General features: G+C 44.7%; 1 protein-coding gene across 6 annotated transcripts in view; it reads left to right on the forward strand.

Moving 5' to 3' along the window:
• The window catches only part of Scaper (S-phase cyclin A associated protein in the ER), a 477,645-nt gene that overhangs the window by 445,883 nt on the left and 5,003 nt on the right, over window positions 1-26,759 (forward strand). For all 6 annotated transcript variants that reach the window (XM_074061919.1, XM_074061920.1, XM_074061921.1 and 3 more), the window contains 2 exons: window positions 4,396-4,545; window positions 26,401-26,592. In XM_074061919.1, coding sequence (XP_073918020.1) covers window positions 4,396-4,545; window positions 26,401-26,592 — 342 coding nt within the window. The remainder of the gene's footprint in view (window positions 1-4,395; window positions 4,546-26,400; window positions 26,593-26,759) is intronic.

Raw genomic sequence — 26,759 nt, forward strand, 5'->3', positions numbered from 1 at the left:
TGAATTCTCTAGGTAAAGGTATTATCCTCCCATCAACTTTTAAATATTAAGAAAACTAATGGTCTCTTATGTAAACAGAACCCAAATTAGATAAATTATTTTGATTGGTATAACTTTCTATGGATAATTTAACTAATTTGTGTTCAACATAAAGTGCGTGTATACTTAGATGTGCAAACCCCTATAAATTAAGATTTTATAGCTAAAGAAAAAAAATCGCCTTATGCTATAACCCCAGACTGTAGGCTTAGACCAGGCTTTTCTTTTTCATGTAGGGTATTTAATTTTTACAAATATGAACCTTGGAACAGAACAACCCCCAAGAAGTACACTTACTCTTTCAGTTTATTAACTACCAAGCGATTTCATTAAAAAGGAAAAAACTTGGCAGATGATGAACCCATAATTTAGATGAATTACTTTGCTAAGAGGGAAAAAGGTTATAGAGATGCAAGTGTGTGAAAACTGTGGTCTTTGCCATTCTGTTTTGTAGCTGATGACAAATGTGCAATTCTTTAATGTCTTCCTGTCATTCTGTTCAAAAAAGGAACTTAGTAAGCTGTGCCATTGGCTCTCGTATCTTTTAACTTTGTAGTTAGTTTATCTGTCACAAGAACAGAGACTCCTCCCGTAGGTTAGGGCATTCTGTTTCCAAAGCAGCTTCACTAGTGAAGCCTCACATGGAAACTGCATGATAACGTAGAATCGGAGGACTTCGCAGCCACACAGAAAATGGGAGATGTCATTCCAAAAAAATGTGATGACTTTTGCCTCTGGGTTGAGCATAACATTTGAGCTTTGTGAAGACCCAAGCCTGTGTGTTCTATCTAGAAACAACTTGGAAAACAGGGAACCCTGATTTTGTCCTCAGGATATGGAGTCCAGCAGTCTCTGTCAGCTGTGTCTAAACAGAGTGATTTCCTTTGTTACCAGAGATTATGAAAAAGCGAGTAAACTAAAGGCTTGTGGCTTCCTGGGCCTCTGACTAGGATTAGTACTGCCCCAGGGTCTTCCACATCATAAACCAGCACCTAGATTAAGTCAGCCATCCCACCCATCCCTGAGCATCAGAGAGCCCCAGACCCCTGCCTTGTTCCTCCTAGGCTACCTCACACACTGATCTCCAGCCAGCCTGCTCCCTGGTGGCCTTTAGGCACAATGGCCAATAATGCTTAAAAAAAAAAAAAAAGCCTATTTTTGAAACTTTTCATAGATCCAATATAAACCTAATATTTCTCCTCTCCAGATCTTTGTCATATCCAGCCCAGTCTATATCTCCAACTTGAGGCACATTTGCCAAACACACCAGGAAAAGATACCAGGGTGACTCAAGAGTATTTGATTCTCAGAATCAAATGCTCTGCCTTCCTGATAGTGTCCTTTCTTGGCTGGTTCTCACAGCTATCCAGTGCCTTTGCTTCTTTATTGCTCATGCAACTCTGTGGTTTTTCTTAATTCTTCCGTTCCCATTTTTTCTTCCTTTTTGTCTGTTTTGCCTCTGCTGTCTTCTTTTATTTTAGCCAGTTTTGTCATTACTCTCTCTCTCATTCTCTCCCCAGTCATAGTTTCCAGGGACTCCTTACCCTAAACCAGAGGATGGGCCACAAACTCCTACAAGGACCTTCCTCTTCTCTTGTTCCTTTGACTTAGCCATGTCCTTTCAGTGCCCAAGACCAGCACCTGTTTCTCCTGACCCCTCACCAGCATGTGAGGGGCCAGAACACCCAGAATTTCTAGCATCAGACCCTTTAATACATTTACCTTACCTTGTTACTCTCAGCACTTTCAAGCATTTAAAAGCAAACACATAAACTTAGTGGAATAAATATACAACAGTATAATCAATTTTATTATGATCACAGATTCTGTGAGTCTAGAATTCAGATAGGGCTCATCCCAGTGGGGATGACTCTGTGATGACAGGTCTTCAGGTGAGAGGATCCCAAGGTGAGGAGAGGGGAAGTGGGGAGGGCAGGGTTGCCTCAACACAGCTGGGAGCTGAAATAATCTGGAGGCTCCTTGCCTTTGTTTTTTAATGCCTGGGATGGTTCAAAGATACCTTTGGGTCGCCTATGACTATTGGTAGATGCTCTACGTACTGCTTCTCTCTGTGTGACTCGAGCATCTCAAAACACCATGATGTCTGGGTCCTGAGTGGGAGTATCCTAATAGGAAGCTTCTGGAAAGCAGTGTTCCAAAAGAACCAGACAGCAGCTGCATGGCTTTTATGAAGTCATATAGCTGCATATCAACCAATGCCATCAGTAGTAAGCCTTCCAGGTAGAAAGAGGAAGACATAAGCCCTACTTTTGATGGGAGAACTGTCACTGATTTGTGGTCATTTGTGAACTGCCACACACTCTGCTTAGCAAACTAAAATGACACATCTGACTATATGGATACCATTGATGATGAGTATATAATGCTTAAATAAATATAAAGTGTTCACACTATATATTTTGGGGAGAAAAGTACTACTTTTATGATGAATGTGGTCAGAGAAACACCCATGTTCTAGCTCATCAAAACAGCTGCATATCAAAAGTGAGATTTCAGAACTATGGGAAGGGAAGGAAAAGAGGTTTTAGGTAGAAAGAAGGAAGGCATACATCTCAGCCTGGTCTAGCCTTAGAAAAATCTGAGACAACCCGGGGAGGCTCAAAGGAAATGAAGAAGGAACCTGAAGTAAAATAGATGGCCTGAACCACTGAAGAAGAGTGAGGCAAGATGAATGAGACAGGTGAGGGGTTTGGGCCCAAGTTGCAGGAATGCAGAGCTGAATAGTAAGGCAAGCTCATCAGGTGTGCTTGCTGGACCTGGAGTTAGACTGAGGTGCTGTGTCACCTTGGACAGGTCATCTGCACATTTGAAACTCAGTATCTCCATCTGTAAAGCACCCCAAGACTGTTTAAAGACTAAACAAGAGTACACAAAGGTGTTGTGCCAGCCAGCACGCAGTTGGCACTCAGGACACTTGAAGTGGCTCAGCTTGTAAGGTGTAGACGACCAGACCATCGGCAGGTGTCGAGTCTGCAGTCGGGCAGAACGCCCAATGCTTCTCTGCCCTTCTTTGAAGCCACAGCCCGTCGTGTGACGGTAACAGAACGTTATCCATTAGAATATTTGTGTAGCTGGTTACATTTCATTGTATGCTAATAAGGTTGTCAAACTATTTCCCCCCTTCAGCAAAAAGTCAGATTTCACTCTGAAATCATCGCCGGCAGGATGGTCTTGAGATGGGGGCCATTGTATATTGCATTCCCTTTGACAGTTTTTACAATTGAACGTGGTCTCAAAAAACAAATCAGTGTACTGACTCAGCAATTAATTCTGGCTAAAAAGGAAATATAGTTTCCTTGAGAAATTGGTTTAATTTTTATATTCAAATGTACATGCCCCTTGACCTGCTCTTATCCGGAAAGGTCAAATGGAGGGCACTGGGTCACAGCATGCTGGACAAGACTAATTAAATAAGAGCTAAACTGAAAAGGTGTCACTACTTGATTTAAAGGAGAAAAGCCCTCCTGATGTCTCTTTGGGGCTTGAAAACCATTTTTTGTCTTGAGGCAATGAAACAGACTGAAGGCACTCTCAAAATTTAGCAGTCAATTTGTTTCACCAACGCCCACTTGAACGGCTGTGTTTTACCCACTGTTAGGCAAAGTGAATTCACTGAAACTTCCAAGCTGCAGTGCATCTGACCTGTTTCAAAGCCACCAAGACCTCAAATGAGGAGATGAGTTTAAAATGCAGCCTTGCCTTTCCCACAGGCTGGCGGTGGTGCTTCATTCCAGTGTGGGCTGCAAGTGTGTTCTGTGGGCTTCGCCTCTCCCCTTTGCCCTCCTGTCGCTCTGTCTGTTTGACATGTTTATTAAATAGAAGCTTCAGGCTGCACAGGCAGACTCAGACTCTCCTCCTGAGTCGCCCACCACCGACAGCCCTTGGCCTGTCTAGAGAAAAGATCCCAGAAGCCTCAGAACTGAGGGGCTTACTGGTTTGGAGTGGGGGATTGGATTTTTTGGCTTGGTTTTGTACATTCTTTTGGGAGCCTTTAGTTTATAGAGTATTTAAATATTAATTAGTTCTTTTTTGTATTTCTTTTCTATTTGAACACGAGTAATTAAAAATGTATGTTTATCTCTGTGTATAAGAAGATCTTTTCTCTAGGACAAAAGTATTGGAAGTTAGCAAAGTGCACATGTACAGGTGGATTTTAGTATTTTTATACTTTTCTAAATTTTGTACAATGAGAATATTTATGTAAGAAAATGTAAGTTTTACACACAGAACTGTAGAAATGTCACACTTTTCCAGCCCCGGGGCCCAGTCTTGCTGTGTGATTTGCAGCCGGTCTGTCTCTGGGCTGGGGTTCTAACTGCTCCTCATTTTTGTCAGTCTATTGTAGGGGCAGAGGGCTTGTCCCTTGCATTCCGACATATGGCTAGCTCCCTGCTAGGCCACTGCAGCCAAGTCTCTTGTGAAAGCCTCCTTCATGAAGTCATCGTCTGTGTGGGCTACTTCACTGTCAACCATCCAGATAACCAGGTAAGAGGCCCTGGAAGGTACCTTAGACTGCTCCCCTAGCACTGAAGTGTGAGGAATTGGAGTGAGAAAAGGCAGGCTACCTTGCTAGAACCCATCTGTCCTGTGAGAACCCCTTAACCAGGCTCTCCAGATGTGTCACTGGCTTTGTCACTCCAAGGAGATTTAATCAGCACTAGATAGAACTAGGGCTTTCCCTTACAGCTATAAAAATACAGTGTCTAATATTCTTAAGGCACACAGAAGCTTTTACTCCCTTGATGTGTATATTCTGGCGCACCCTCCCTCTCCACATAGATTCTTGATGCTGTCTTGCTTTGATAAGACAGCACCTACATTTTTTTAACTTGGCTCACTTTGCAGAACATATTAGAGTCTGATACTTCATGAAACTGTTCTTGGCTCTTGGCTACTACTAGGTACCAAGAGGCTTCCAAATGGTGTTGGACGGTAGACTAGGAGGGCAGGAGCTGGGCCTCTCCCTGAGCTGCCAGAGTAGTTTTGCCTTTAGTTACTTTACTTGATTTCTGAGTAAGATTTTATGTCTAAATAGGGTTCTGCTTCTTTATGAAGTTGAATTATTTCTCTTTATTTTTGAAATCAGAATTGTGGCACAGCTAACATATCAATAGAAATTTCTGATGCCTTCCTTTATGTAAAGCACCTCCTACTCAGCAACCTTGACATGTAGATTACAGCTGAGAGAAGGAGTTCTGAACAACTCGTTACTTGCACTCTACCCTTACAGCAAATGTCAAACAAGAGTGCCTACCGGATTTATGCCCACAGCCAACCAGAGCAGGGAAGGAGCAAAGGAGATGGCTGTGCCATCAGAGCCAAGTACAGGGCATGAGGCTATACACTGAGAGCTGACATTGCCTGCCTAGAGAAAATGGCAGAAGAACTCAAACTCACAGCCCATGAGCTTGAAGGATGGATGACTGTTGGTGCTGACCCTGAGTTAAGCACGCGGACAGCACGTGTAGTGGTATACGTATACCACTACACATGCTTTAAGAAGGTGGAAAAAGATGCTGTCCATTCTGAAAGCTGTTTCTATGGTTAAAATATAGGAAAATCTAGGCCCTTCCCAGAATAGCATACACAGAAATTTCCCTTTTCTCAGACTCTGTGGCCAGGAGAGCAGATGGCAACTCTTTCTCAATTCCCACCATGGGAACCACAAGCAGGATCTTTCTCTTGCAAACACCTCCAGGTGGAAGCATTTGTCCTTTCTGGGGTCTAGGCCCAGCAAGTTTGGTCTCTTAAAAGCTGCTCACCTGTGTGGATTTCTTTCCTTTGTGTGCATTCATTCAGTCTACTAAATGGCTTTATTTTTCTTTAAAGTTTGTTTTTATTTTTCTGATTACAAAAGTGTTTCCTATTTATTGTGAAAAGACAGGGCAAGCATAGCAAATAAAATGGAATCCAGGTTATTCCTGCTCTCACCACCTGAGAGAGCCACTGGCAGGTTCCCTTCTAGTCCTGTTTCTGTGACTGATCTTGCAGAGCTAAAGTGGCATTGCACATGTGCCCTTCTGCACTTCACGAATGTGAATATCATTTTAACAGCTACACGGCTTTATCTTCTGTGGACATTCACAGTTTATGTAACAGTTTCCTGTTCTATATGTAAGTGGTTTACGCTATATATCATGACACTCTACTGCACTTGTAAAGAGCTGAGTAATTTGTGTGATAATATTTTGCTGTGTGCAGTTCTGCAGCAAAAAGTTCAGCTGCTTCAGCACTTTTCATGCTAGAGATGGTCTGAAATTTTTTGCATAAACTGTTGTGATAAGCTTACAGGACTCAGAATTATGTGGGATTTCAGTTTTTCTGCTGATGCTGGGTCATAGACATTACCTCTCCTTTCAATAAAATACATATTTTCCGTGTCTCTGGTATCAGCAGAGTGAACAGGGACTGGGGAGGGACTCATATTTGAAGGTGGCATATTAGACCTGATGTGGACAGGGTGAAAAGTGCTTACTGGATGTATTGGGATGAGAAGAAAGCTGATGAAATGGACAGAGTGATGCCTAGGCAATAGCAGGAGGAGGATAGGACTGAGACCCCATCACTTGTCAGTTAGGGAAGAAGAGGATGCAGTGAGGGTTGGAGCTCACAGCTGAGATGTGAGCTCACTCTGAGGAAGAAATGAGAACAGTGGGAAAAGCCAGAGCTGTGTCTCAGCACCTCGCCTCCCAGAAGCACTGAATGCTAAACTAGTCATCAAGAAGTCCAGCTCTGGGACAATTGCTGAAATGCAACAATCTTCAGAAGAAATACGAAACTGATAGAAAAGCTACTAATGGCAAAACATGGAGGCACTGCGCCTTGTAGAAATGCCATTTCTAAGCATAACCCTTTGTATCTGTACAGTTCTTTGTGCTGTTGTCCCCATCTTGTCTCGTATGGCTCACTAGCATTCCAGTGAGAGCATAAATACAGGATTATTCCTACCTCAGACAGGTGAGGAATCGAGGCTCTAGGAGAGGAATTAAGCCCCCAAAATGTCATAGAGAAGCCATCCCTAGAAGACCAGTTCTGGAATCCCAGGTCTTGTACTTTCCATTTCATCTCACATGGCTCAGGAAGGCCCCTCCACCGGTGATCACCTAAGCATGTCTTAGACAGAGGCAGGAGGTAGATGATGCCCAGGCACCTGCCAGTGCTGACATGGAAGTTTCTGGGCACAGATGTGTGCCTCACTCAGGAGACTCTCAAGATTCTGGGAAGGTATAAACAAACATGTTTCCTAAGTATGAATGGACCAGCTCAACAAATAGAAGGCCTGACCTCCAGCTGCAGCTCTGCATCAGCCTTAGGACCTTAGATAAAGCCTTGCCCTCTGACTGTGCCGGGGAGAGTGCATGGTTTTGGAGAAGGATGGCCACACAATACTGAATGTTAATGCCACTGAGCTGAGGGCTAAAAATGCTCAACTGGTCAATTACATTACACATATTTTATACAATAAAACAAACAGAAAATGAAGGGGAGGAGAAAGAGGAAGATTGCATGTAGGTGATCTCCCTTGCAACTCTGGGAGTCTGTGATGTTTTAAAGGCTGAGACTGGAAGCATAGACCGACCGGCATTCTGATCTTACAGGGACTCCACACTCTTTTGTGGTTTTCAGATTCTCTTTCTCTACTACAGATCCTGTCAGCACCGGACACTTACTGAGCTGCCTGTCCACTTTGTGCCAACTCATCACTGAAAGCTCAGTGTGCCTTGGCTCCCCACCCCCCAGTATGAACAGAGGGGAGCCACAACAAATACTCACAAGTGCAGTCTTCTGCAGGTGGGTTGTCAGGTGCCTTGCCATGTTGCCATCTCAGCTGCAGTTGCTCCACCTGCACTATAAGGCTGTGCTCCCCAGCTCAGGCTGAATCTTGTGCCATGCTCCACACAGGTCACGATGCCTGCAGAGGACAGGGTGTGGAAGTAGCCAGAGGTTGCTGAAGTAGTGATTGCTTGTATCCAGTAGAGTTGAGAAGGAAGTTTTCTACAGCTAAAAAGTCAATTGTTTGCTATAATTTAAAAAAATAGATTTTATTAAATTCCTTTTCTAACATCCCCCTCCCAGTAATTTGCTAGCTAAGCATTTGCTGAGGGGATACCCCAGCTCCCATCACAGATTTGTGGCGCCTTCATCCTAGAATGGCTGTCTGGCACAGCCCAGCCTCACCACTGGTAGGCCAGTTTGTACCCCCTCTGTGCCCCACTCTGTGCCTCCGAAAATGAATTTTCTTAGCCTGATAGCACTTCCTCTAAATGAGGGATACTCAGTCATGTCACATTTCTGTACCATTCCTCTGAGGTCATGTTATTTGCGGGGCCTTTTTGTCCACAGGGGATCCATCTCGTGTCATCACAAGACAAGATCCTGAAATCTTGCTGCAGCCCAAGTCTGTTTGATTAGGTAACTAGTTTGCATAAAGGATTGGCATTTTTTATTTACCACCACTTAGTCTATTAACTGGAGGGGCTGAGCCCCATGACCCCAAGGATGAGAAAGAGAAAAGCTGGATAATAAAGTAATGCCCATCCTTGATGCAACCAATCATCTCTTTCCTACAGAGTTGCAATTTCTAATTAAAATGTTTTAATCAAAAGCCTCCCTATATTTTATGACGCTTTCATGACTCTTTCTAAATTCCTTCCCATTTAATTATTATAATGAACATAATTAGTGTGTGCTGTCAGCCTTTCACTTTATTTACATTTTGTATTGGATAATTAAATGTGGTCTGATAATTAAATTAACTCAAATGACGGATTATTTGGCTGCTTGCATATTCCTGTATTGGGAATAAGCACCTTTGCGTATTCATTTTGGGTTGGAAAGGCCCGATAGAGTCCAGCTGTGCCAGCTGTGCTGCTGCAGTCTGGGGTTGTTGAAGGCTCCCTTTGGCCCACCCTGCCCCATCCATCTTCTCTGGAGTGGCATGCATGCAGACCAGGTAATGTGTTCCCAATGCTTCCTGGAGGATCAGGACTGGTAGGCAAGCAGACAATGAGGCTGTGCCTGAGGCTGTGTGACATGCGTTTTGCAGGTCTTTCCAGGTAATTGGATGATTTAGTAAGGAAAAAAAAAAAGTGTGAATTTGATGAAGAGTTCCTAAAATGAATCTGTTATCCTTACCTCTATAGGGTGTTTCCCTGCACCAGAAACAGGAGCTGTTTCACAGTGTAATCCCATCAGCAGCTAAAGGAGACACAGTTGTGGTTTGTTGTTACCATTGTCATTTTCAGTATGGGGTATTGAGCTTGGTTTCCAGCCCTTCAGTTGTATCTTGACAGAGGCATTAGGGTTGGGGGTGTAGTTCAGTGGTAAAGCACTTCCCTAGCATGTGGGAGGCCTGTATTCCATCCACAGCACTGGACAAAAAAGTGGCAGTGTTCCAGAATCCTATTCCAACATTTAGAACTTGCAGAGGTAGCCTGAGTCCTGCTTCCTGCTCAAACATTCTTGCTTTACTCTGTGTCTTTGTCAGAGGCTAATCTGTGCCAGGTCACACCCAGTTGGTAAACCCTAGCCCCATCCAGTCCACACACCAACCAGCGGCTGCTACTGGGAAGCCTTGGTTCTCCCTGTGTCTGCAGCTTTCTTCACAAGCATTCAGCTTTGTGTATTTTCTTTCTTGTGTGACAGATAGAAGTTCCTTTCCTTTTTTTAAGCTACTTTAGTTTGTTTGTTTTTTGACACAAAGTCTCACTAGCCTAGGCTAGTCTTGAACTCATAATGCCTCAGCCTGCTGAGTGCTAGAATTATAGGTATATACCACCATACCTGGTCTACAGTTCCTTTCATGTGATAGAAATTCATCTTATCTAAGGAAGATCCTAAGAATTTCAACAATAGAATCATTTTAGAGCCAACTTTTAACTCTCAATATTATAGCACCAAAGAAAAATGTGGGACTTGGGGGCCAAAAGCAGACAAAAAGTTCCTAATTAAAAATGACTTCTGCCCAAACATTTATTTTAAGACTTCTAGTCACTGACATAACTGGTGTTAGAATGGAGAAATTTGTCAGCTAGCAATTTTACCAGTTATATTAAAAGTCACCACCGTCACAGGATCCAAATGAAAAATACCTTTTATGTGTCTTATCATTTTATGAGTTATCCTACACAAAGTTAGTGCAAAGTGACACTTATACTAGGTACATTTTGTTTTTATTCCACAAACCACCTAGAGATCATAAGGAGCTTCTGACTTACAGAGGAGCAACTGGAGTAGACTGCCCCCAAGCCTGAGTCCTTACACCAAGGACTTCAGACTGTAGCACTTCATCCGGCAAGGACCGCCATTCAGCTTTGCCAGGATTGCTTCCTGATGTGTGTGTAACGTAGTGTCATTCCCCCAGACCCTCCTGCAGGGGACTCCTTCATTCAGTCTAGAGTTGCAATTTTGAACCTGAACTCTGATCATTCTACAAAAAGTCAAATGTCAAGATGATTAAGAACACAGACCTGAAGTCTGCTAGCTTTGAAATCCCAGTGCCGCTCTTTCCTAGCACCAGGACGCCGGGCAGGTGACTAAAGGCTGAGCCTCAGTCTCCTACATGTGAATTGGAGGTCACCATACTACTACTTGCTAAGGTGTTGTGTGAATTACAAAAGACAACATAGGCCCTGACTCACAGTAATGCTTAAGAAAGGCAACTGTTGTCCCTTGCTTGTCCTATTACTGCACGGGACAATACATCCGATTGCCCAGGAATCTTAACCTCAGGCTGATCGTGACTGGCCCAGTAATCTGGAAAGAAACAGAGTTACATAGATAAACTGCTCTTCCCTACCAGTTGTCTCCGTTTCTTGTTTTCAGGGAACTTGGGTTTAGGACACTCCAATAAAATAACTGTCATGAAACCTCCCATCACAGTGTAGGAGTTGAGAGTTAGCCATAGCTTCATCTCAGGTAGACCATGAAAAACTGGGAATTCACTTAGTTCCTGCAGCAGTGGCCATGAGACTGGCTGCACAAACTAGGGTCACTGTGAGGACTGAGGTTAGCTGCAAGGTGACATAAGGTTAATATCCCCTCTGAGCTCCATCTTAAGAGCAGCCTCTGCTTCAGAGCAGCAGAAGATGGACAATAAAAGCAATAAGCCCTCAGCAGGCTCCTCCCAGGATGCCTAGCAGGTCCCTCGCACAAGGGTCAGTCAGGTGTGCACACAGGTGTCCTCTGCTCACTTGAAAATCTTCTATTGGGGTGTCAGATATACACCAGGAAATGAGGTTAGAGGAGTCTCATGACAACTCATGATCAATGAGAAATCTCATTTTTCAGAATCTGCTTAAGTCCTCAGTTACGGAGAAACTTTTTAAAGAAATCACTTCTGTATTAGATTGTAAAGACCTAGTCTGTAATCACAAATAAAACATGTCTCCTGAAATGGAAATTTTATATGATCCTCGCTAGCCACAGAAAACCCAGCATTGAAATAAATACTGTTGCAGCTGTCAGTACAGCTGGATCCTTTTACAACCACGTGACCTTGGGCAAGGAGGGAGAGAGGTTAAGAAAAAGTAATATAGATGGGGTGAATTTGATCAAAGTCTATTATATCATGTATGTAAATATCACGATGAAACCCCTTTGTACAGTTATATATTAATGTATGCTAATACAAATGTTTAAATGGTTAAGCTAGATACTCTGAAAGACGCTTCCAGCTCTGAGATGAATTTATACTTCTAAGATGAATTAGGAAGTCCTGGCCCAACCAGCAGTGAGAAACATTTAATCGTTTTCAGTTCTAAGTACAGAAATCACAGATACTCCACACTGGCTCCACCTGGAACTTTTCCCTCAGAAATCAGCATGGTTTGAGGGGCTCACCTCCCAAGGTTCTACCCAACCACAGGAACTAAAACACTGTCTCAGCCTAGACGTCTCTCTTTTACCATTGCCCCACTTTATTTTTCTTCACTAATTTATTACCTCTGACATTTATTTATTTGGTCTGTTTTATTTATTTTGTTTGTCTCTCTAAATTTCTTAAGTACCTTAAGATCAGGGTCTTTGTTGCCAGTGCCTATAACACATAGAAGTTACCCAATAAATAACGTGTTGAATGACCATTGGATGTTAGGACGATCCAAGTCTCCCCTGTGTCTGATACTACAGAAAAGGTTAAAACAATGCAGGTTTTGAAAGACCTATCACTTTTGCTCTTCTGTCCAAATCTCCTGAGCTGATTTTTGAGCTAAAAACTGATTTTAGCCATTTCTTTGGTGCTATAATTTATCTTTGAACACATTCTAAAACAAATGGATTCGTTTTGTTTTTGCTGCAGCCAGTAGCTTTGAGATCCAAAGGAATTTGCCCTGCTTAAGGTTTGGCCAATCCTATATTTGAGAAAGCATCAATGTGTAAGGGAAGCTTTGGAGGCCCAGGGGTTCACATCCTAGCAAATCCTCTCCCACAGAGAGAATTTGTCCTGGGACAGGCCATCCTGACTGTCACTCTCCCAGCTATTACAGAGACGAGCCATCATCACAGGGTTGTTGTTAAGAACAAATGTCATCCTTGTTACTCAGGTCCTAAGTTTATTTGCCTCATGCAATGAAACTGGATGCCTCTGAGGTCTTTTCTTCCCATCTTGGTGGCATTTTCATAGCAAATCTACTCTGACTTTATGAGTTGACTTGAGAGTCAGACAGGTATGTCCACTTCTAAGAAATTGTACAGTGGGAAAATTTACACTTAAAGTTGTAAAATCACCAGATAACAAGTTTCTTGAGGGCACTGTAAAACATTTTCCTTAAATGTCTTCACATATAGTTCCTTTGGGTACATGCAGCTTTACGTTAGTCAGTTTTTCTTTGCTGTGACAAATACCTGAGATGACAACTTAAAAGGTTCATGGTTTCAGAGGTTTCAGTCCATGGTCATCTCACTCCTTTGCTGTGGTCCTGTGGTGAGGCAGAACATTATGGTGGGAGGGCATAGTGAAGTAAAGTTGCTCCCTTCATGTCAGCCAGGAAGGAGACAGGATTCATCCTTCAAACACAGGCCCCATTGACCTATTCCCTTCAGCTTAGTCGTGTCTCCTAACATTTCTACCCCCTCATAACAACACCAAATTATGACTCCACCAGTGAACTGATCCATGGTCTCCCTCTTGGTGGCTCCCTCTGCTGCCTGCACCTTTCCTGAGCAGACATTCTACATTTCTGGGATCTCTCTTGCATCTTCAGCTTTACACATTACTCTCAGGGGCCACCCACAGGTTTTCTGCCCTTGCTACTCATCACCTTGCCTCCCAGGCTTTCCTTTGAAATCTGGACGGAAGCCTCTGGGACCCCACATCTTTTGCATATTGCATGCCCACAGGCCAGCATAATGTGGGCGACACCAAGGTCTGCCTCAAGCTCAAGCAGTGGTCATTCCCCCTTGGTCTGTGTCTGCCTGTGAGTGCCCGTATGGCTGAACACAGGGACGCCTTTCCCTAGGCAGCCCTGTGTGAACAGGGCACACTGGAGCTCTTTTCTCAACGCAGTCTTTCAAACAAATGTACACTTTTACTCCTCGGTCCTTGGGATAGGTGGAGTTTCACTGACTCCGGAGGCCCTCAGTCCTTTTCTATTTTCCTGGTGCAAAGTACTTGGCTTCTTTTTAGTGGTGCTAATCTCTTTAACAGCCACACCTTCCTTGTCCACGACTTTAAAAAGCACTCTATTTTTGGCCAAACTACAAACTTGTCAAATCTTTCTGCTCTGCTTTTTGCTCACAATTCTCACTATAAACTTGGCTAAAAGCAGATAGTAACGTCCATGCCATATCCTGAATGGCTGGGCTGCCTTGAAATTGCCTCCACCAGATTACTAAGCCCATCACCTTTAAACTAGCCTCTCAGGGACAAAATGGAGATAAGTTCTTTGCCAAAACATCACATGAGTGGCCTACAGACTAATTGCCAATGGAGTCCTGTTCCATCTGAAACCTCGTGAGTCCAGTCTTTACTCTCCACCTCCTGTTAACACTTGGGTCTTCTGAGCTCCCACCAGAATCGCCCATTAAGCTGTGCTTGTAGCATTCTGGGCATCTCTATCCCACATCTCCACACTCCTCCAATCCCCACACACACAACGTAGTTCCAGAGGCTTCTGAACTGCATAATTACATAGTCGCAACACTGACCCTGCTTCTCAGTGCCGATTTTCTGTGTTATTCAGACTTTTCATCACTGTGACAAAATGTCTGAGAAAAAAACCTAAGGAAGGAAGGATTTATCTTGGCTCAAGGTTTCAGAGATGCAGTCCATTGTTTCTGGGCCTGTGATGAAGTAGAGCATCATGGTGGAAGAGCATGGTGGAATGGTGGAACACAGCTGCTACCTCATGGCAGCCAGGAAACAGAGAGAGCCAGTCCACTCAGCTTCCACTTTATCCTTTTATTCCATCCTATTGGATGGCACTGCCCACATTCAGGACAGATCTTTCCCCTTAGTTAGTCAGTTCTGGAAATACCTTCACAGACACACCGGTGTCTAAGTGTGCTTCTGTAAGTTGATAGGAGGGGCGTGGGCTGGAGCCAGGCCACTGAAGCTAGTCCCAGCTGTACCACTTACTGACTTTGTGATCCTGAGCAACCAGGTGCCTTTCATCATCTATAAAATAGGGATTACATGAATAACATCTCATGGGGGGGGTTGTACAAAGTAAATTAGATCAGTCACCTAGTGAATAGCACATCCCCCATCCCAGAACAAGTGGTAACCCATGATGGAGAAATGGCCATCATCTGCCTCCAGGTTCCCTACTCCTAATGAGAAAAGGCCTTGAGGATACACTTTAGTCAGCTCTGACCTTTAACACCACCTTAGCTAGGCCATCTCTGTGTCAGCATGTTTTCACCTGTCAAGAAACTGGAGAAAGGCCTGTGTGTCCCCTGCCTACAGGTTTCCTCTGTGGACCCATCACTGGGCCTCTGGGCTGCCACTCAACACATTACTACAACACAGCCACCAAGGGGCCCTGGGACAGTGAGTCTGGCTCTGCCAGTTGCCAGCTTCCTTCTCAGGGGGCATGCCTGGTTCATATGGACACAACTGACAGATGACAAGCACATGCTTGTCTGGAAGGCAGTGAAGAAGTATTTCCACTCACCACCTTGGGTGCTGAAGTGGGAGGGGGGCGACCTCACACCCAACAATGGCTATCCTGAAAACATCAAGATAACTCAAGGTGCACAGAGATTGTGTTAGGAAGAGAAACTGGAAAAGGCTCACATGAATCATTGTGAGCATTTAATGGGCCTTAATTGGAACCTTATCCTACTATACTTAGAGCAGAGAGATGAAAGCAGAAGAAATCTGAGAGACCATTTATTTCACTTGAGAAAGCAGTAAACTGAAACTACAAAAAGATTTCACTACTATTATATTTTTATGATTAAATAAAATTGTCATAGACTTGTGCTGGCGAGCCCATAAATGCTCCATGGAATGCATCCATGGTCTCTGGCAGCTGTTAGGTTGTGACCAGAAAACCTATCAGCCTGTGCTCTGTGTTTGCTAACCCTGCAGCTCTGGTGCCACCCAGGAGTTCCTTGATGAGGAAGGGTTACCCCAGTTCTACAGGCAAGGTCTGAAAGCCACTGGAATATTTGCTTTAAGCCATTATTAAATACTGTTCATCCACTTAACTTCCCTTGGCCCCCACAACACACACATCGCATCCTGCTATTCTGTAATGGACAGCATCTTTCCAGTGCAGTGTTATGTGCATGTGTGTGGATGGAAGTGATCAGTTCTCTTTTCTTCAAAAAGCTGGATTAGAAAATCAGAGTAAGTACCAGTTGGGAATTTGAATAGGCATATCTTTTGTAAGGACTTTTCCATTCCTTCTCAAGGAAAAATACATTCTAAGATCCTCCCCTTTGTACCATACCTAAATGTAGTGTCTGTGGAGGTCTGAGCTGCATGGGTTACATCTGAATGAATGCTCATAGCACAGGATTGTGACATCTAAAAACTCACAGGACTTCAGAGATCATCTCCCCGTGGCCAGATGAGGACAAGCATTTTCTCCGGGTCACTGGAACTGGATCTCTCAATACATTACTCTGAGCTTCCTGGACCAACCTTCCCTCTCACCCCACTCACAGTGGCAAATGGGACACAGATAATGCATATACATAGAAAACTGAAACAGAGCCAGGTGCAATGGCTCACAACTGTAATCCCAGCTACTCAGGAGGTGGAGATCAGGAGGTTCATAGTTTGAGCCCGGCCCATGCAAAAGTTAGCAAACCCTCCCATTTCAACAAATAAGCTGGGTGTGGTAGCACATGCCTGTCATCCCAGCTATGCAGGAAGCATAGGTAGAAAGATCTTGATCTGAAGCCGGCCAGGACAAAAAGCAACATATGGTGTCTGAAAAATAACTAAAGCAAAAAGGGCTGGGTGTACGTCTTAAATGGTGGAGTGCTTGCATAGCAAGTGCACAGCCCTGAGTTCAAACCATAGAACAACATAAAAAAGAAAAAAGGAAGAAGGATGGGAGGATGGAAGGAAGGATTTATGATTATATGGTGAGTCTGTAAAATTTCCAAGGCCAATGCTTTCTGACCAGGGCTCTTTCCTCAAATGTAAATTAAAACAGAAGCAGAACTTGTGGGTATAGACCATGAGAAATTACAGAACCCATGACTTGTAGGTTTGGCCAAGTGTTTGGGATAATCTAGCACAGCCTTGTGCTGCAGGATGCATTTGAAGGAAAGTTAGAACATTATTATTTTACATTGTATCTCTTTTCCTCACAGAATAGACAACATAAAAGCAGGAAAAAGGCCTGAGGTATAAAGCAGATGGCTGGAGAGTGACTTACTCTGGGGGAAATGCCAGTATCACAAGCTGTGCCCATACACACATTCATCACTCATTCCTCCTCTGGTTTACCGGCTTTTACTACATGCCCACTGCGTCACACCATGTTCAGAGAGATGCAGAAGTCACTACACCCCAGACCCTGTGCTTCTGGAGTCCACTGCCCAGAGGCAGTGTCATCAGTGCTGAGACTCTTTCTTTCCCTAAGCAAGCATTTGATGAAAGCAAAGTAAGTCAGAATCCCTGCCCTCAAGCTGCTGGTTCTCTAGGAGATAACTGTGGAACAGACCATAAACAAACCTGGGTCTGTGCTACGGGTTCCTCTTGAAAAAATTTCACAGCAGAGGTGGTGACCTCAAAGTGAAATACAGACTTACTGGGTAAGCAGGAACAGCATTGTAAGCATATGAGCACATGAGCAAAGATAGATGTAAAATAGCGTGGCAAGTGCAGAGAACTGCTAGCTATTCATTCTGACTGCAGTTCAGCATGTGGGGAGCCAAACACTAAGAGGCAGGCAGGTGGAGGGAGGTAATAATCAGCAGAGGATCATAGTTCGAGGCCAGCTTATGCCATCATGAGGGACCTATGTGCTAATCCAAGGACCTGCGGATGGTCCTCTAGGAGATGAGGGCCTCTAAATGTTACTAGCAGGAGGGTGACATGCTGAGACGCGTCTCCAGTCCACTCTGCTGTGTGGACAATGGGTGGTGGCCATTGGACTTCTGCACCGGAGGCCCAGCTCTGTGAGCAGGTGCCGCTGGTTCTGAAGCAGGGGTAGAATGAAAGTTCCTGCCCAGGGCCTCTTTCACATCCCTCTGCCAGTGGCACCCAGCACACAGCCCATTTCCTCCAGGCAGCTGGCCTTCTCACTCAGCTTCCCTGGAGAGACACAGCAGGACAGCCACCCATCCTCCCCACATGAGGAGAGCCCTGTTTCTCTGGGATCACCTGGTTTCCAAAGCCTCAGAAAGGCCAATCCCCCAACTACTGGTTTAGCGTCTCCTGATGTCCCTGGCTGCTGTCCACCCTCCTTCCCTTCTTCCCTTCCCTCATCCTTCCTCCTTGATGCTCGGCTGCAGCTAGACAGCAATGAATCCTGGGACCACCAGGAAGAAGGCTACTGCTCAAGGGTTACTACCTCCCTCATGGTCTGCCAAGATCTGCATTTAATCTCAGCCTAGAAATCATCCTGTGGGAGAAGTTTGAGAGGAATTTGTTTGCAGTGCTAGCCAAGGAAATATCTCTGTTTCTTTCCTCTGATTTTGATTTGATTATATTTATGGACAGACTCCTGAGATTTTTCTCCTGAGATGTTAAAATAAAGCCACCACTCCCACCCTTCCCCTCAAGGCATCAAATTAAAGCAACAAGGTGTGTGTGTTTGGGTCATGCCATTTTCTTTATAGGATAGGTAGAGATCACTGGCCTCAAGAACCTTCTTGTCCTTTTGCTCTTATCCTGGGCCTGGGCTCCAGGTGTGACACACTTGGAAGAGCAATGGAGAACAGACCCTCAGCTGTTCCCCTGGTGAGCCTGGCCACCATGGCTGCTGCCTCTTTGCTCCAGCATTGTAGCAGGGCCAGTTTTGTGGACAGGAATGCAGCACCTACTTTGTTTCTGCTCTGCTAGAAAAATATTCTTTGTTCCAATGATTTACAGACTCTCTTAGCTGTCTGTTTTAATGAATTTAGATGTCTAGACACCTATTTTTGCCCCTCTATTGAGGACATCTTGTCTCTGACAAGAAAAGGGGAAAAAACACATCAAGAATTCTTAGGCATAAAGAATTTGCCCTGATGAGATTTAACTGTTTGTATTCTGTCTAGCTCCACACCCCGTTCACCCTACGACACTGATCCACAGAACTGGTTTGGCCTTAGGTTTGGCAGAGCACCTCTGCACGGCTGCTAAAAGAGATGGCCCCCCTTCCACTCTCCTACCACATCATGCCAAGAGGCCAATGGATGAGGTGGAGTGCTGGCCAAAGTGTCCACTCATCTGTTCTTACAAACTAAAAAGGGTAGACCGACATCAAATGGTCCCAAGCAACTTTTTGAATTCTCACTTCTACTTGGAATAATTTTAATTCCTTCACATATTCATGTCAGATGATGTTTCTTCTTCCTGTCAGTTTGCCAGCTTGTTTCCAGTAGTCTCTCTCCTCTAATTTGCTGATTCCAGTCTAGTGGAGGCCAGAACACCCACTTTTATTAGACTGCCTCTGAAATGAGAGTTGGTAGACTGAGTTGGAGCTCTCAGAACTGTCCTGGCCTGGATTCTGTGGAAAGACGGCACTCGGTGAGAGCAGGGATGTTTGATGCCCCAGTGCCTTAGCCATACTTGGCCAGAGTAGATGGTCAGGATGCCCCGGATGAATGGACTGAGCTCTCTGCTCATAGACCTGCCTGCACCCTTCCTTCCTGGCTCTCTGCTGCATTTCAGGTGTGCACAGTTAGAGGAAAGGGGCGCTCCACAGGGAGGGAGATTATGCTGCTTAACATTTGTGTTCTGCAGTGACTCTCCAGGACCCTCTGCAGTGAATGACCCTGTGTCATTTCACAGACTTCATGTGAAGCCTGCGAACTCTCCCAGGCCTGTTGCATTTCTTGCTGTCACTCAGAGCCCAACCTCCACTTTCCCTTTTTTCTGGTTTTTTTTTTTTTTTCACTTTTGGGTAAAACTAGACCAAGGCCTTATTAATATGATTAATAATGATTAATATGATTAACGGATCAATAAGTCCATTTTACATGACAGCATTTGTTTCAAAACTGTAAGAGCAGAGGCTGGACATTTAGCGAGCACTACCTCTAAAGAGAATGGTCACTACTCTTACAGCAGGGATTTTTCACTCTGTGGTTGAGAGGACCCCAGGCAGACTACAGATCCACAAAAGGTACAGAGTCTTTCATTTGTACGGATGGATTCATCACAAATTTACCAAATCAATTCCAGGTAAAATGTTTCGGCCTGAAGGTAAATTAGAAATACGGTGAGAGGTCTTGGAGGGTGGCTCAGTGGCAGGGTACTTGCCTAGCATGCATGAGATCTGGGGTTTGATCCCCAGCACCACGAAAAAAGAAAAAAAGAAAAGATGGATGGAGAGATAGACCTATCTATCTAAATAATAAACTGCCTATTGCTTCCAGAATAAAATGTACAAAAAGTTGTGCACATTTAAAAAAAAGATGTGCTAAAGAAGCTTGGATTAGAAGAAGCCTCAAGCTCAATGAGCACTTGCTAAGAGTCAAGCCCTGGAGTTGCCACAAGGATGCCAACAGAGGAGAATGTCTGACACATACCTGAAGAGCACTGGGAAATTAGCACAGTGGCATTGAAAATCTGTGGAGCAGGAAGCAATTAGTCCCGACGCTATCACAGCTTCAGATTAAAAAGTGCAAATATGTGAAAATATGTCTTCATTAAAATATATTCTAAGTTCCCCAAATATGTACATAAAGCCGAGTTTGCAGGCACTCAGAACCTATCACACCTGTTCGGGAAGGCAGCCAACTACACAGTCATTGCATGACAGAGCTCACGTGTTCCGGTGGCTCACTCCCCAGAGTCCTGCCCCATCACCAACCACTCCTCCCTCTCATGGTCTTACATGTGACAATCTGAACAAAACCCTAAGACATAGCCAAAAACTGGCTACTGGAATACACACCAAGAAGAGGATGTGTTTTTGAAGAGAGGCCCTTTTTGTTCATTTAACCCATGTCTGTCAGTGGCTAGTCTGCCGAGAACGGACGTGTGTATGCTCATCTTCCTCGGGGCTGGCACGGTCGTGCAAGAAGCTAGCTGACAGCCAGCCATGGAGTGAGCTCAGGCCTGGTGACGGAGCCTCGGTACCCAGGCAGGAGCATCCTTGTGAGTCCAGTGAGCCTGGGAGGAGAGAAGAAGCCAGCACTCAGTCCTGAGAGTTTCTAGCCCCAGATCCACCACAGACTGGCTGTGGGGCCTGAGATAAATCTCTTGAGCCTCCTGAGGATCGGTTTCCTTCTTGTAAGCCCAGACATAGTGGTATACATCTGTAAAACCAGCACTCAGGAGACAGAGGCAGGAGGAGCTGAGTTTGAGGCCAGCCCAGGCTATATAGTGAGACCCTGTCACAAATAAATAAATAAATAGAGTGTGGTCATCCCTGTCTATCCAGCTCAGAGTTTAGTGATACAGGTGACATAGATAGCAGGGCTTCAAACCTGCTGAGTGCTGTGGCCGGCTATGACTGAAGTTCTGACAGTACAATGTCCTAGAAGACCTTGAGTTCCTTCATACCGTGTGAGACACAGTGTCACCCATATCCACCAAAGGGGGAGATCTTTACAGCCCTCTCCTTATAACCAGGCCAGGAATCCCTGAGTTGAGGTCCAGGGTCTGAGGATTCCAATTCCAGCTTCCTTTCAGAGAAGTAGACACCTTATCAGAATATCTGTTCCTTTTTGGAGGGAGGAGGTTTTTTAAGACAGGGTCTCAATATGTAGCCCAAGCTGGCCTTGAATTCTCGATCATCTTACTTCAGCCCGAGTGCTGGGATTATAGTTGTACACCACTACACCCAGCTGAACTGATTTTTTTTGTTCTAGTAGTGTTAGTGGTGGGGACCAAACCCAGGGCCTCTTGCCTGTTAGGTCTGCCATTGAGCTACACCCCCAACACCCACAAAGTTCATTCTTTAGGAACTAGCTTTATAGGCCTAAGGCAACAGGAGATAGATACCACTATGGCCTCCATGTTAGACAGTGACACCTGTGCCTCATAAGAAAGAGGTGGTGCGATTTGACTAGTGCTCTCTGTCACTTTGCTTTATTCATTTTAGTAACTTAGAGGACCTCCTCTGTGCTTAGGTGCAACAGTCATGGTTTCTGCCCTCCTGAAACTGAAAAGCGTGCTGCTGCCATGTCTGGGAGCTGTAAAAGGACTGTCTCTGGCTGTGCTTTCTGGGAAGTTTCTGTGCTCAAGGATTTTGTTAAGTGCTTCAAAGAAGACTCATCTTGGGCATGAGTCAGGAGCCCACAGCACCGGCCTGGTAGCTTTAGCTGTTCCTGCTCTGTTTTCAGATTCATAAGTCAGCCCAACAGTCAGCATGGCCTCTGTTTCTCTGTGTGCTTACCTCTACTTCTTGGATTGTGCTTATGTAGGGATTTTCTTTTCAAAGCTGTCAGATGCATTTCCTACTTTGCTACCACAAGATCCTGGCTGACGTCCCCAGCAGTGTTTGCATAGCTACCTCCTGTGCAGGTAGGGCCAGAGAGGCCTCAGCAATGGCTTGAAGCTTGGGTGGCATGAAGCTTGGTGGTGAGTCTCAACCAGAGAGCAGGGTCTGCAGCTGCCAGCCCCTCTGATCTAAAAAGAGATGGGGTAGGTCGGTGGAAAGCGCTTGTAAGCCCTCACACTGAGAGGAGGCTTCTGGTCCCAATCCAGCAGAAGACAGAGAGGCAGAACTGGCGAGCTCACCAAATACTCCTAACAAAGTTCCATGCTTTGTGGTCTCAGACATCCTCCACGTCTCATTGGGTCCTCATCTGAATCTTTGAAGCATGCCATACACCCTCTGTTATAGAAAGGACTATGAGGCTCACATTAACCAAGTGACCATAGCAGTTCAGGGACAGAGCCAGACCTAGAGGCCCGGCTACCTAAGACTCGCACTCTTGAGCCTGTGGCTTCATGCCTTATGGCAACTGAGAGACACTGGCCCAGAAAAGGCACTCCCCTCTGCAGTACACCTTGTCAGTGCCGTGGCGGCCCTTCTAATGGAACAACATTGAGGGGGTGATGAGTGAGTTAGGGCTGTGCTGCAGACTGAACTGTGTTCTCTCCAAATCCATACATTAAAGCCCCAAATCCTGGTGTGACTGCATTTGGAGATAAGGCTTTTAGGAGTAAATTCAGTTATGTGAAGTCATAAGGGTGTGGTCTTAATCCAATAAGATGGTCTTATTATAAGAAGAGAGCTGTCTCTCTCTCTCCACATGCACTAAACCAAGTAAAGATCACATGACAATAATGCAGCCATCTGCAAGCCACAGAGAGGGTCTTCACCACAGCCTGACCTCAGACTGCCAGCCTGCAGAGGCATAGGAAGTAAATGTCTGTTGTTTCAGCCCCCAACCTGTGGTATCATCCCTCTCTCAACCCTCACCAATGACATAAAGAAAGAAGTGGTAAGTCACCCAGGCACTTGGATAACAGATACATTTCCTTGTGATTGTGGCCTCTGAGCCACAAAAAGAGTACCAAAAGAGGAGCCTGTGCTGCCCATGGTCCTCACTCCAGAGCAGGATGGAGAATGGTCCCAAAAAAGCCTTCGGGTACTGTTGTGTTCCAGTATAGCCAAATGGTTTCCATATGACTTTTCTCAGATTCAAAATGTAGGAATCTTATCTCCAGTGAGAAGGAATGTATTTAACGATCCAGCATTCCTAGTCATGTTGTCTTTCTTTATCGGGGTACATGGTGGCACTTGTATGTTCACTTTGTGAAAAATTGAGCTGTCCACTATTGTGCGCACGCATGCACGTGTGTGTGTGTGCATTATACAGCAACAAAAAAATTTTACTTTTTAAAGACATTGACCACCTTAACACCCAGAGCAAATTGAGCAATTTGCTAAGAGTCAGTCTTTTAGCTAATTGGAGAGTGAAGGCAGTCACCCGGACCTCCTAGCTCCTTGGTTAGCCTCTATTTAGAACTGTACCTGAGGTCAAGGTCACTTTGGCCTCTTTTGATCTGAATGTTGCTGTAAATTCCCTTGGTTTTCTTGGAGCCCTGCTTTGCCTCAGAAAGTGGGCAATGTATTTGAAAGGCGGTTTCCCATTGTTATTGAGGACACACCTGTTCCCTACTTGCTGTCTCTGGGTGATGACTGGCCACCAAAGAAATAGACAGTCAGGCTAGGCCCTCTCCCTGGTACAGTGCTTTGGAAGGAGGCTCTGTGGGAAGCCCCTTTATTCTTGTGTTGGCCTGTGTGCCCTGGCAGATGAGACAGGTGGTCTGGCCAGTCTCGGGGTTGTGCCCACCTTTAGGACTTCCCTGCTTTGTCTGGACAAAGGTGACAAACTAACAGCTACTGACTTAGTTGCAGCTCCCTCAGGAAGGCACAGGGAAGGCCATGTTGTAAGTCTGAGATGACTGATCACCCACATTACATTTATTCAGCAAGATTCTTGTGTCCCATGATGACTCTGGTAACTTCCTACTGACTTTGGAAAGCTTGAAGGGCCATCTAGGACGACATTTGACAATCTAAGGCCTAGGAGTGAGTAACCAGATGAAATAAAACTGAGTCTTGCCTCATTCCCCATCTGTCAGGTGTTTCTAGGCCATTCTGTCCTGGTGCTTGAAGTCCTAAGCAGCAGAGTCAAGAGATTTTCCTTCCAGCTGGGCTTCCCTGCCCTGAGGAGTGTGCTCAGCCTAATTCAGCTGACATGTTTGTGTAATCCACCTGCCCCTGCTCTGTGCACAAACCCACCTGAATTAGCCCGCCAGCTGTCAGTGCTATATAGGTTGGCCCCTTCGTGGACCTCATGATCACCTCCCCCCACAGTGTCTGAAATGTAGTCCAAAGGACATTAACCTGTCAGATATCCCACTGTGGCTCACAGTCATGTGCCAGTCGTGAGCCAGGTCTCACCAGCCCTCACAGACTCCTTACCTATAACCTGGTTAGGTCATAGTCGGTCCTGTGATTAGAAGTCTAGCCCAAGGTAACCAAGCTGCCTATACCCATTGCATCTTCTGAAGTCCACAGACCTAAAAGTAGTAGCCTCTGATAGGTCATCTCTCTACACTGCTGGTGATCTCTGTAAATTCACTCTGTTAACAGACAATGGATCAACTCTGTTCCTTGAGGGACCTCAAATCCCTACGGGGCTCTGCTTCAGGAGACTGGGTGCAGTAAGCCCTGGTGAAGCTCTTGTGCTTGTACTAATTTACCAGGAACAAGGAGTCGAAATCTTTGAGTTAACATTGTGCCTGTGCCAGCCAGATTAGCCAGTTTAATATTTTTTCAATTAGCAAATCTTCCAATAATAGCATTTTAACAATGAAGTTTCAAAGAAAAAACTTGTTCTTAATTTTTTTTTTTTTTTTTTTTGTCTAAAGAGGGAAAGAAAGACTTCTGTAATGGTCTCATTATAAATTCTGAAGAGGTGAGCAGTTGGCTGTGTTACAAAATATCTAGCTAATAATTAAAATAAAGATTTAAGCAAATGTTTTATCAGCGATAAGGTACATTTTTCTCAGCCAGTGTCAGAAATGACAGCAGAGAGCCATGTGTGGAATTGTCACAGTGCAAGTCTTTAAAATTCCTTTTGGATTTGAAGGTATTAACAAGTCCCTATCAACATTCTCTTAAGGTTTTTGATGTCATTTTAGCTATTGAACGAAAATATGTGAACTATTACTTTGTTGATTTTGTTCTTAAACCAAACTGCATTATCATCTGAGAATGTGTTCTTAAAGTATTGTTAAAAGTACTTTGAAAACTTGTAAATCCCTGTAATTTATGTTTCTCCTGCCTCTGCTGTTTCATTCCATCCTTCTGGTTTTAATTTGAATGCAGTCCTGTCTGGGTGTGTACCTGTAAAATTGTGTTTTTCCAAGTACAATTTACAGTCCTGACCTTAGGTTTTACAGTGCTCCTAACCTTCTCAGAGCTTCCTCCTGTACTGTGAAGTGGGCTCTGGGTCACCCAGCTCTTTCATATTAGAACTGTCTATAATCAAAGTTACTTGAAACAGATCTGATTTTGACATTTCTTAGTTTATCATCAGGCCTGGGGAGTAAATTAGGAGGCCTTCCCTGCAAGCCCATTAATTGTGTTGCCCTATTTCTTAAAATGTACACAGTTGTAAACCTAGACTGCTTCAAGACTACAGTCTGGTTTATCTAAACAATTCTCCTTTTAGATTCAATGCCACTGATGGAAACAAAGATAAGTATAGATGGAGGAAGGATCTTTTGGAGTGTGTGTGTGCTGGCTGAAACCATTCCATTCCCTCACAGGCCGTCCTTCTCTTTCTAGGACTGGCCTACATACGGAATCCATCTAGCTGCACACAGGGTGTCCAGTGAGCGAGGCTAGGGAGGCTGAGTGGGCAGGGCCAGCGCGCAGAGAGGATCTTACTTTCTTGAGAGTGACTGCAGGTTTTAAGGACAGGGCCACTGTGCTCCCCGGGGGTGGGGGAGCTTTGTTAAAGCGGTGTGAAATCCGAATCTGTTCCATAGACACCCCTGTCTATGGAAGCCACTCTCCATCCTGGACTCTAATAATTTTGAAATGGCTGCGGGACTTTTGAGATCTTTTCTTTAAGTTGGAAAATGAGTTTTGGGTTTGTTTTTTTTTTTTTCCTGCTCTTTTTTAAACCACTTAAATTAAGCTTTGTGAAGGAGCCAGAAGCCTTTGTCTTTCTTCACACTCCTCGGCATGTTCCCTGTGGCTCTGCCCAATACTGGGCCTTGGGCAGCTAGCTGACCGTGCTCCTCCTCGGTTGCAGGTGATCGTGCAGTCAGGCCGCCACCCTACTGTGCTGCAGAAGCTGTGCCAGCTGCCCTTCCAGTATTTCAGCGACCCACGGCTCATCAAAGTGCTGTTCCCTTCGCTGATCGCCGCCTGTTACAACAACCGTCAGAACAAGGTCATCCTAGAACAGGAGATGAGCTGCGTCTTACTGGCCACCTTCATTCAGGTACCTCCCTCCATCAGGCCTTATTCTCTGCCTAACCCTGAACCCTAACCCTGTCTTAAGAACTTTACACTCTGTGCTTACAAATTAATTTCAGAAGTGTCAGGATAGTTTCTAAAATCTCATTAATAGAATTGGAGTTGAGTATTACATAAATTCTACCTGGAGGT

The sequence above is a fragment of the Castor canadensis genome, chromosome 19, assembly GCF_047511655.1.
Source record: "Castor canadensis chromosome 19, mCasCan1.hap1v2, whole genome shotgun sequence".
Taxonomy (NCBI): Eukaryota; Metazoa; Chordata; class Mammalia; order Rodentia; family Castoridae; genus Castor; species Castor canadensis.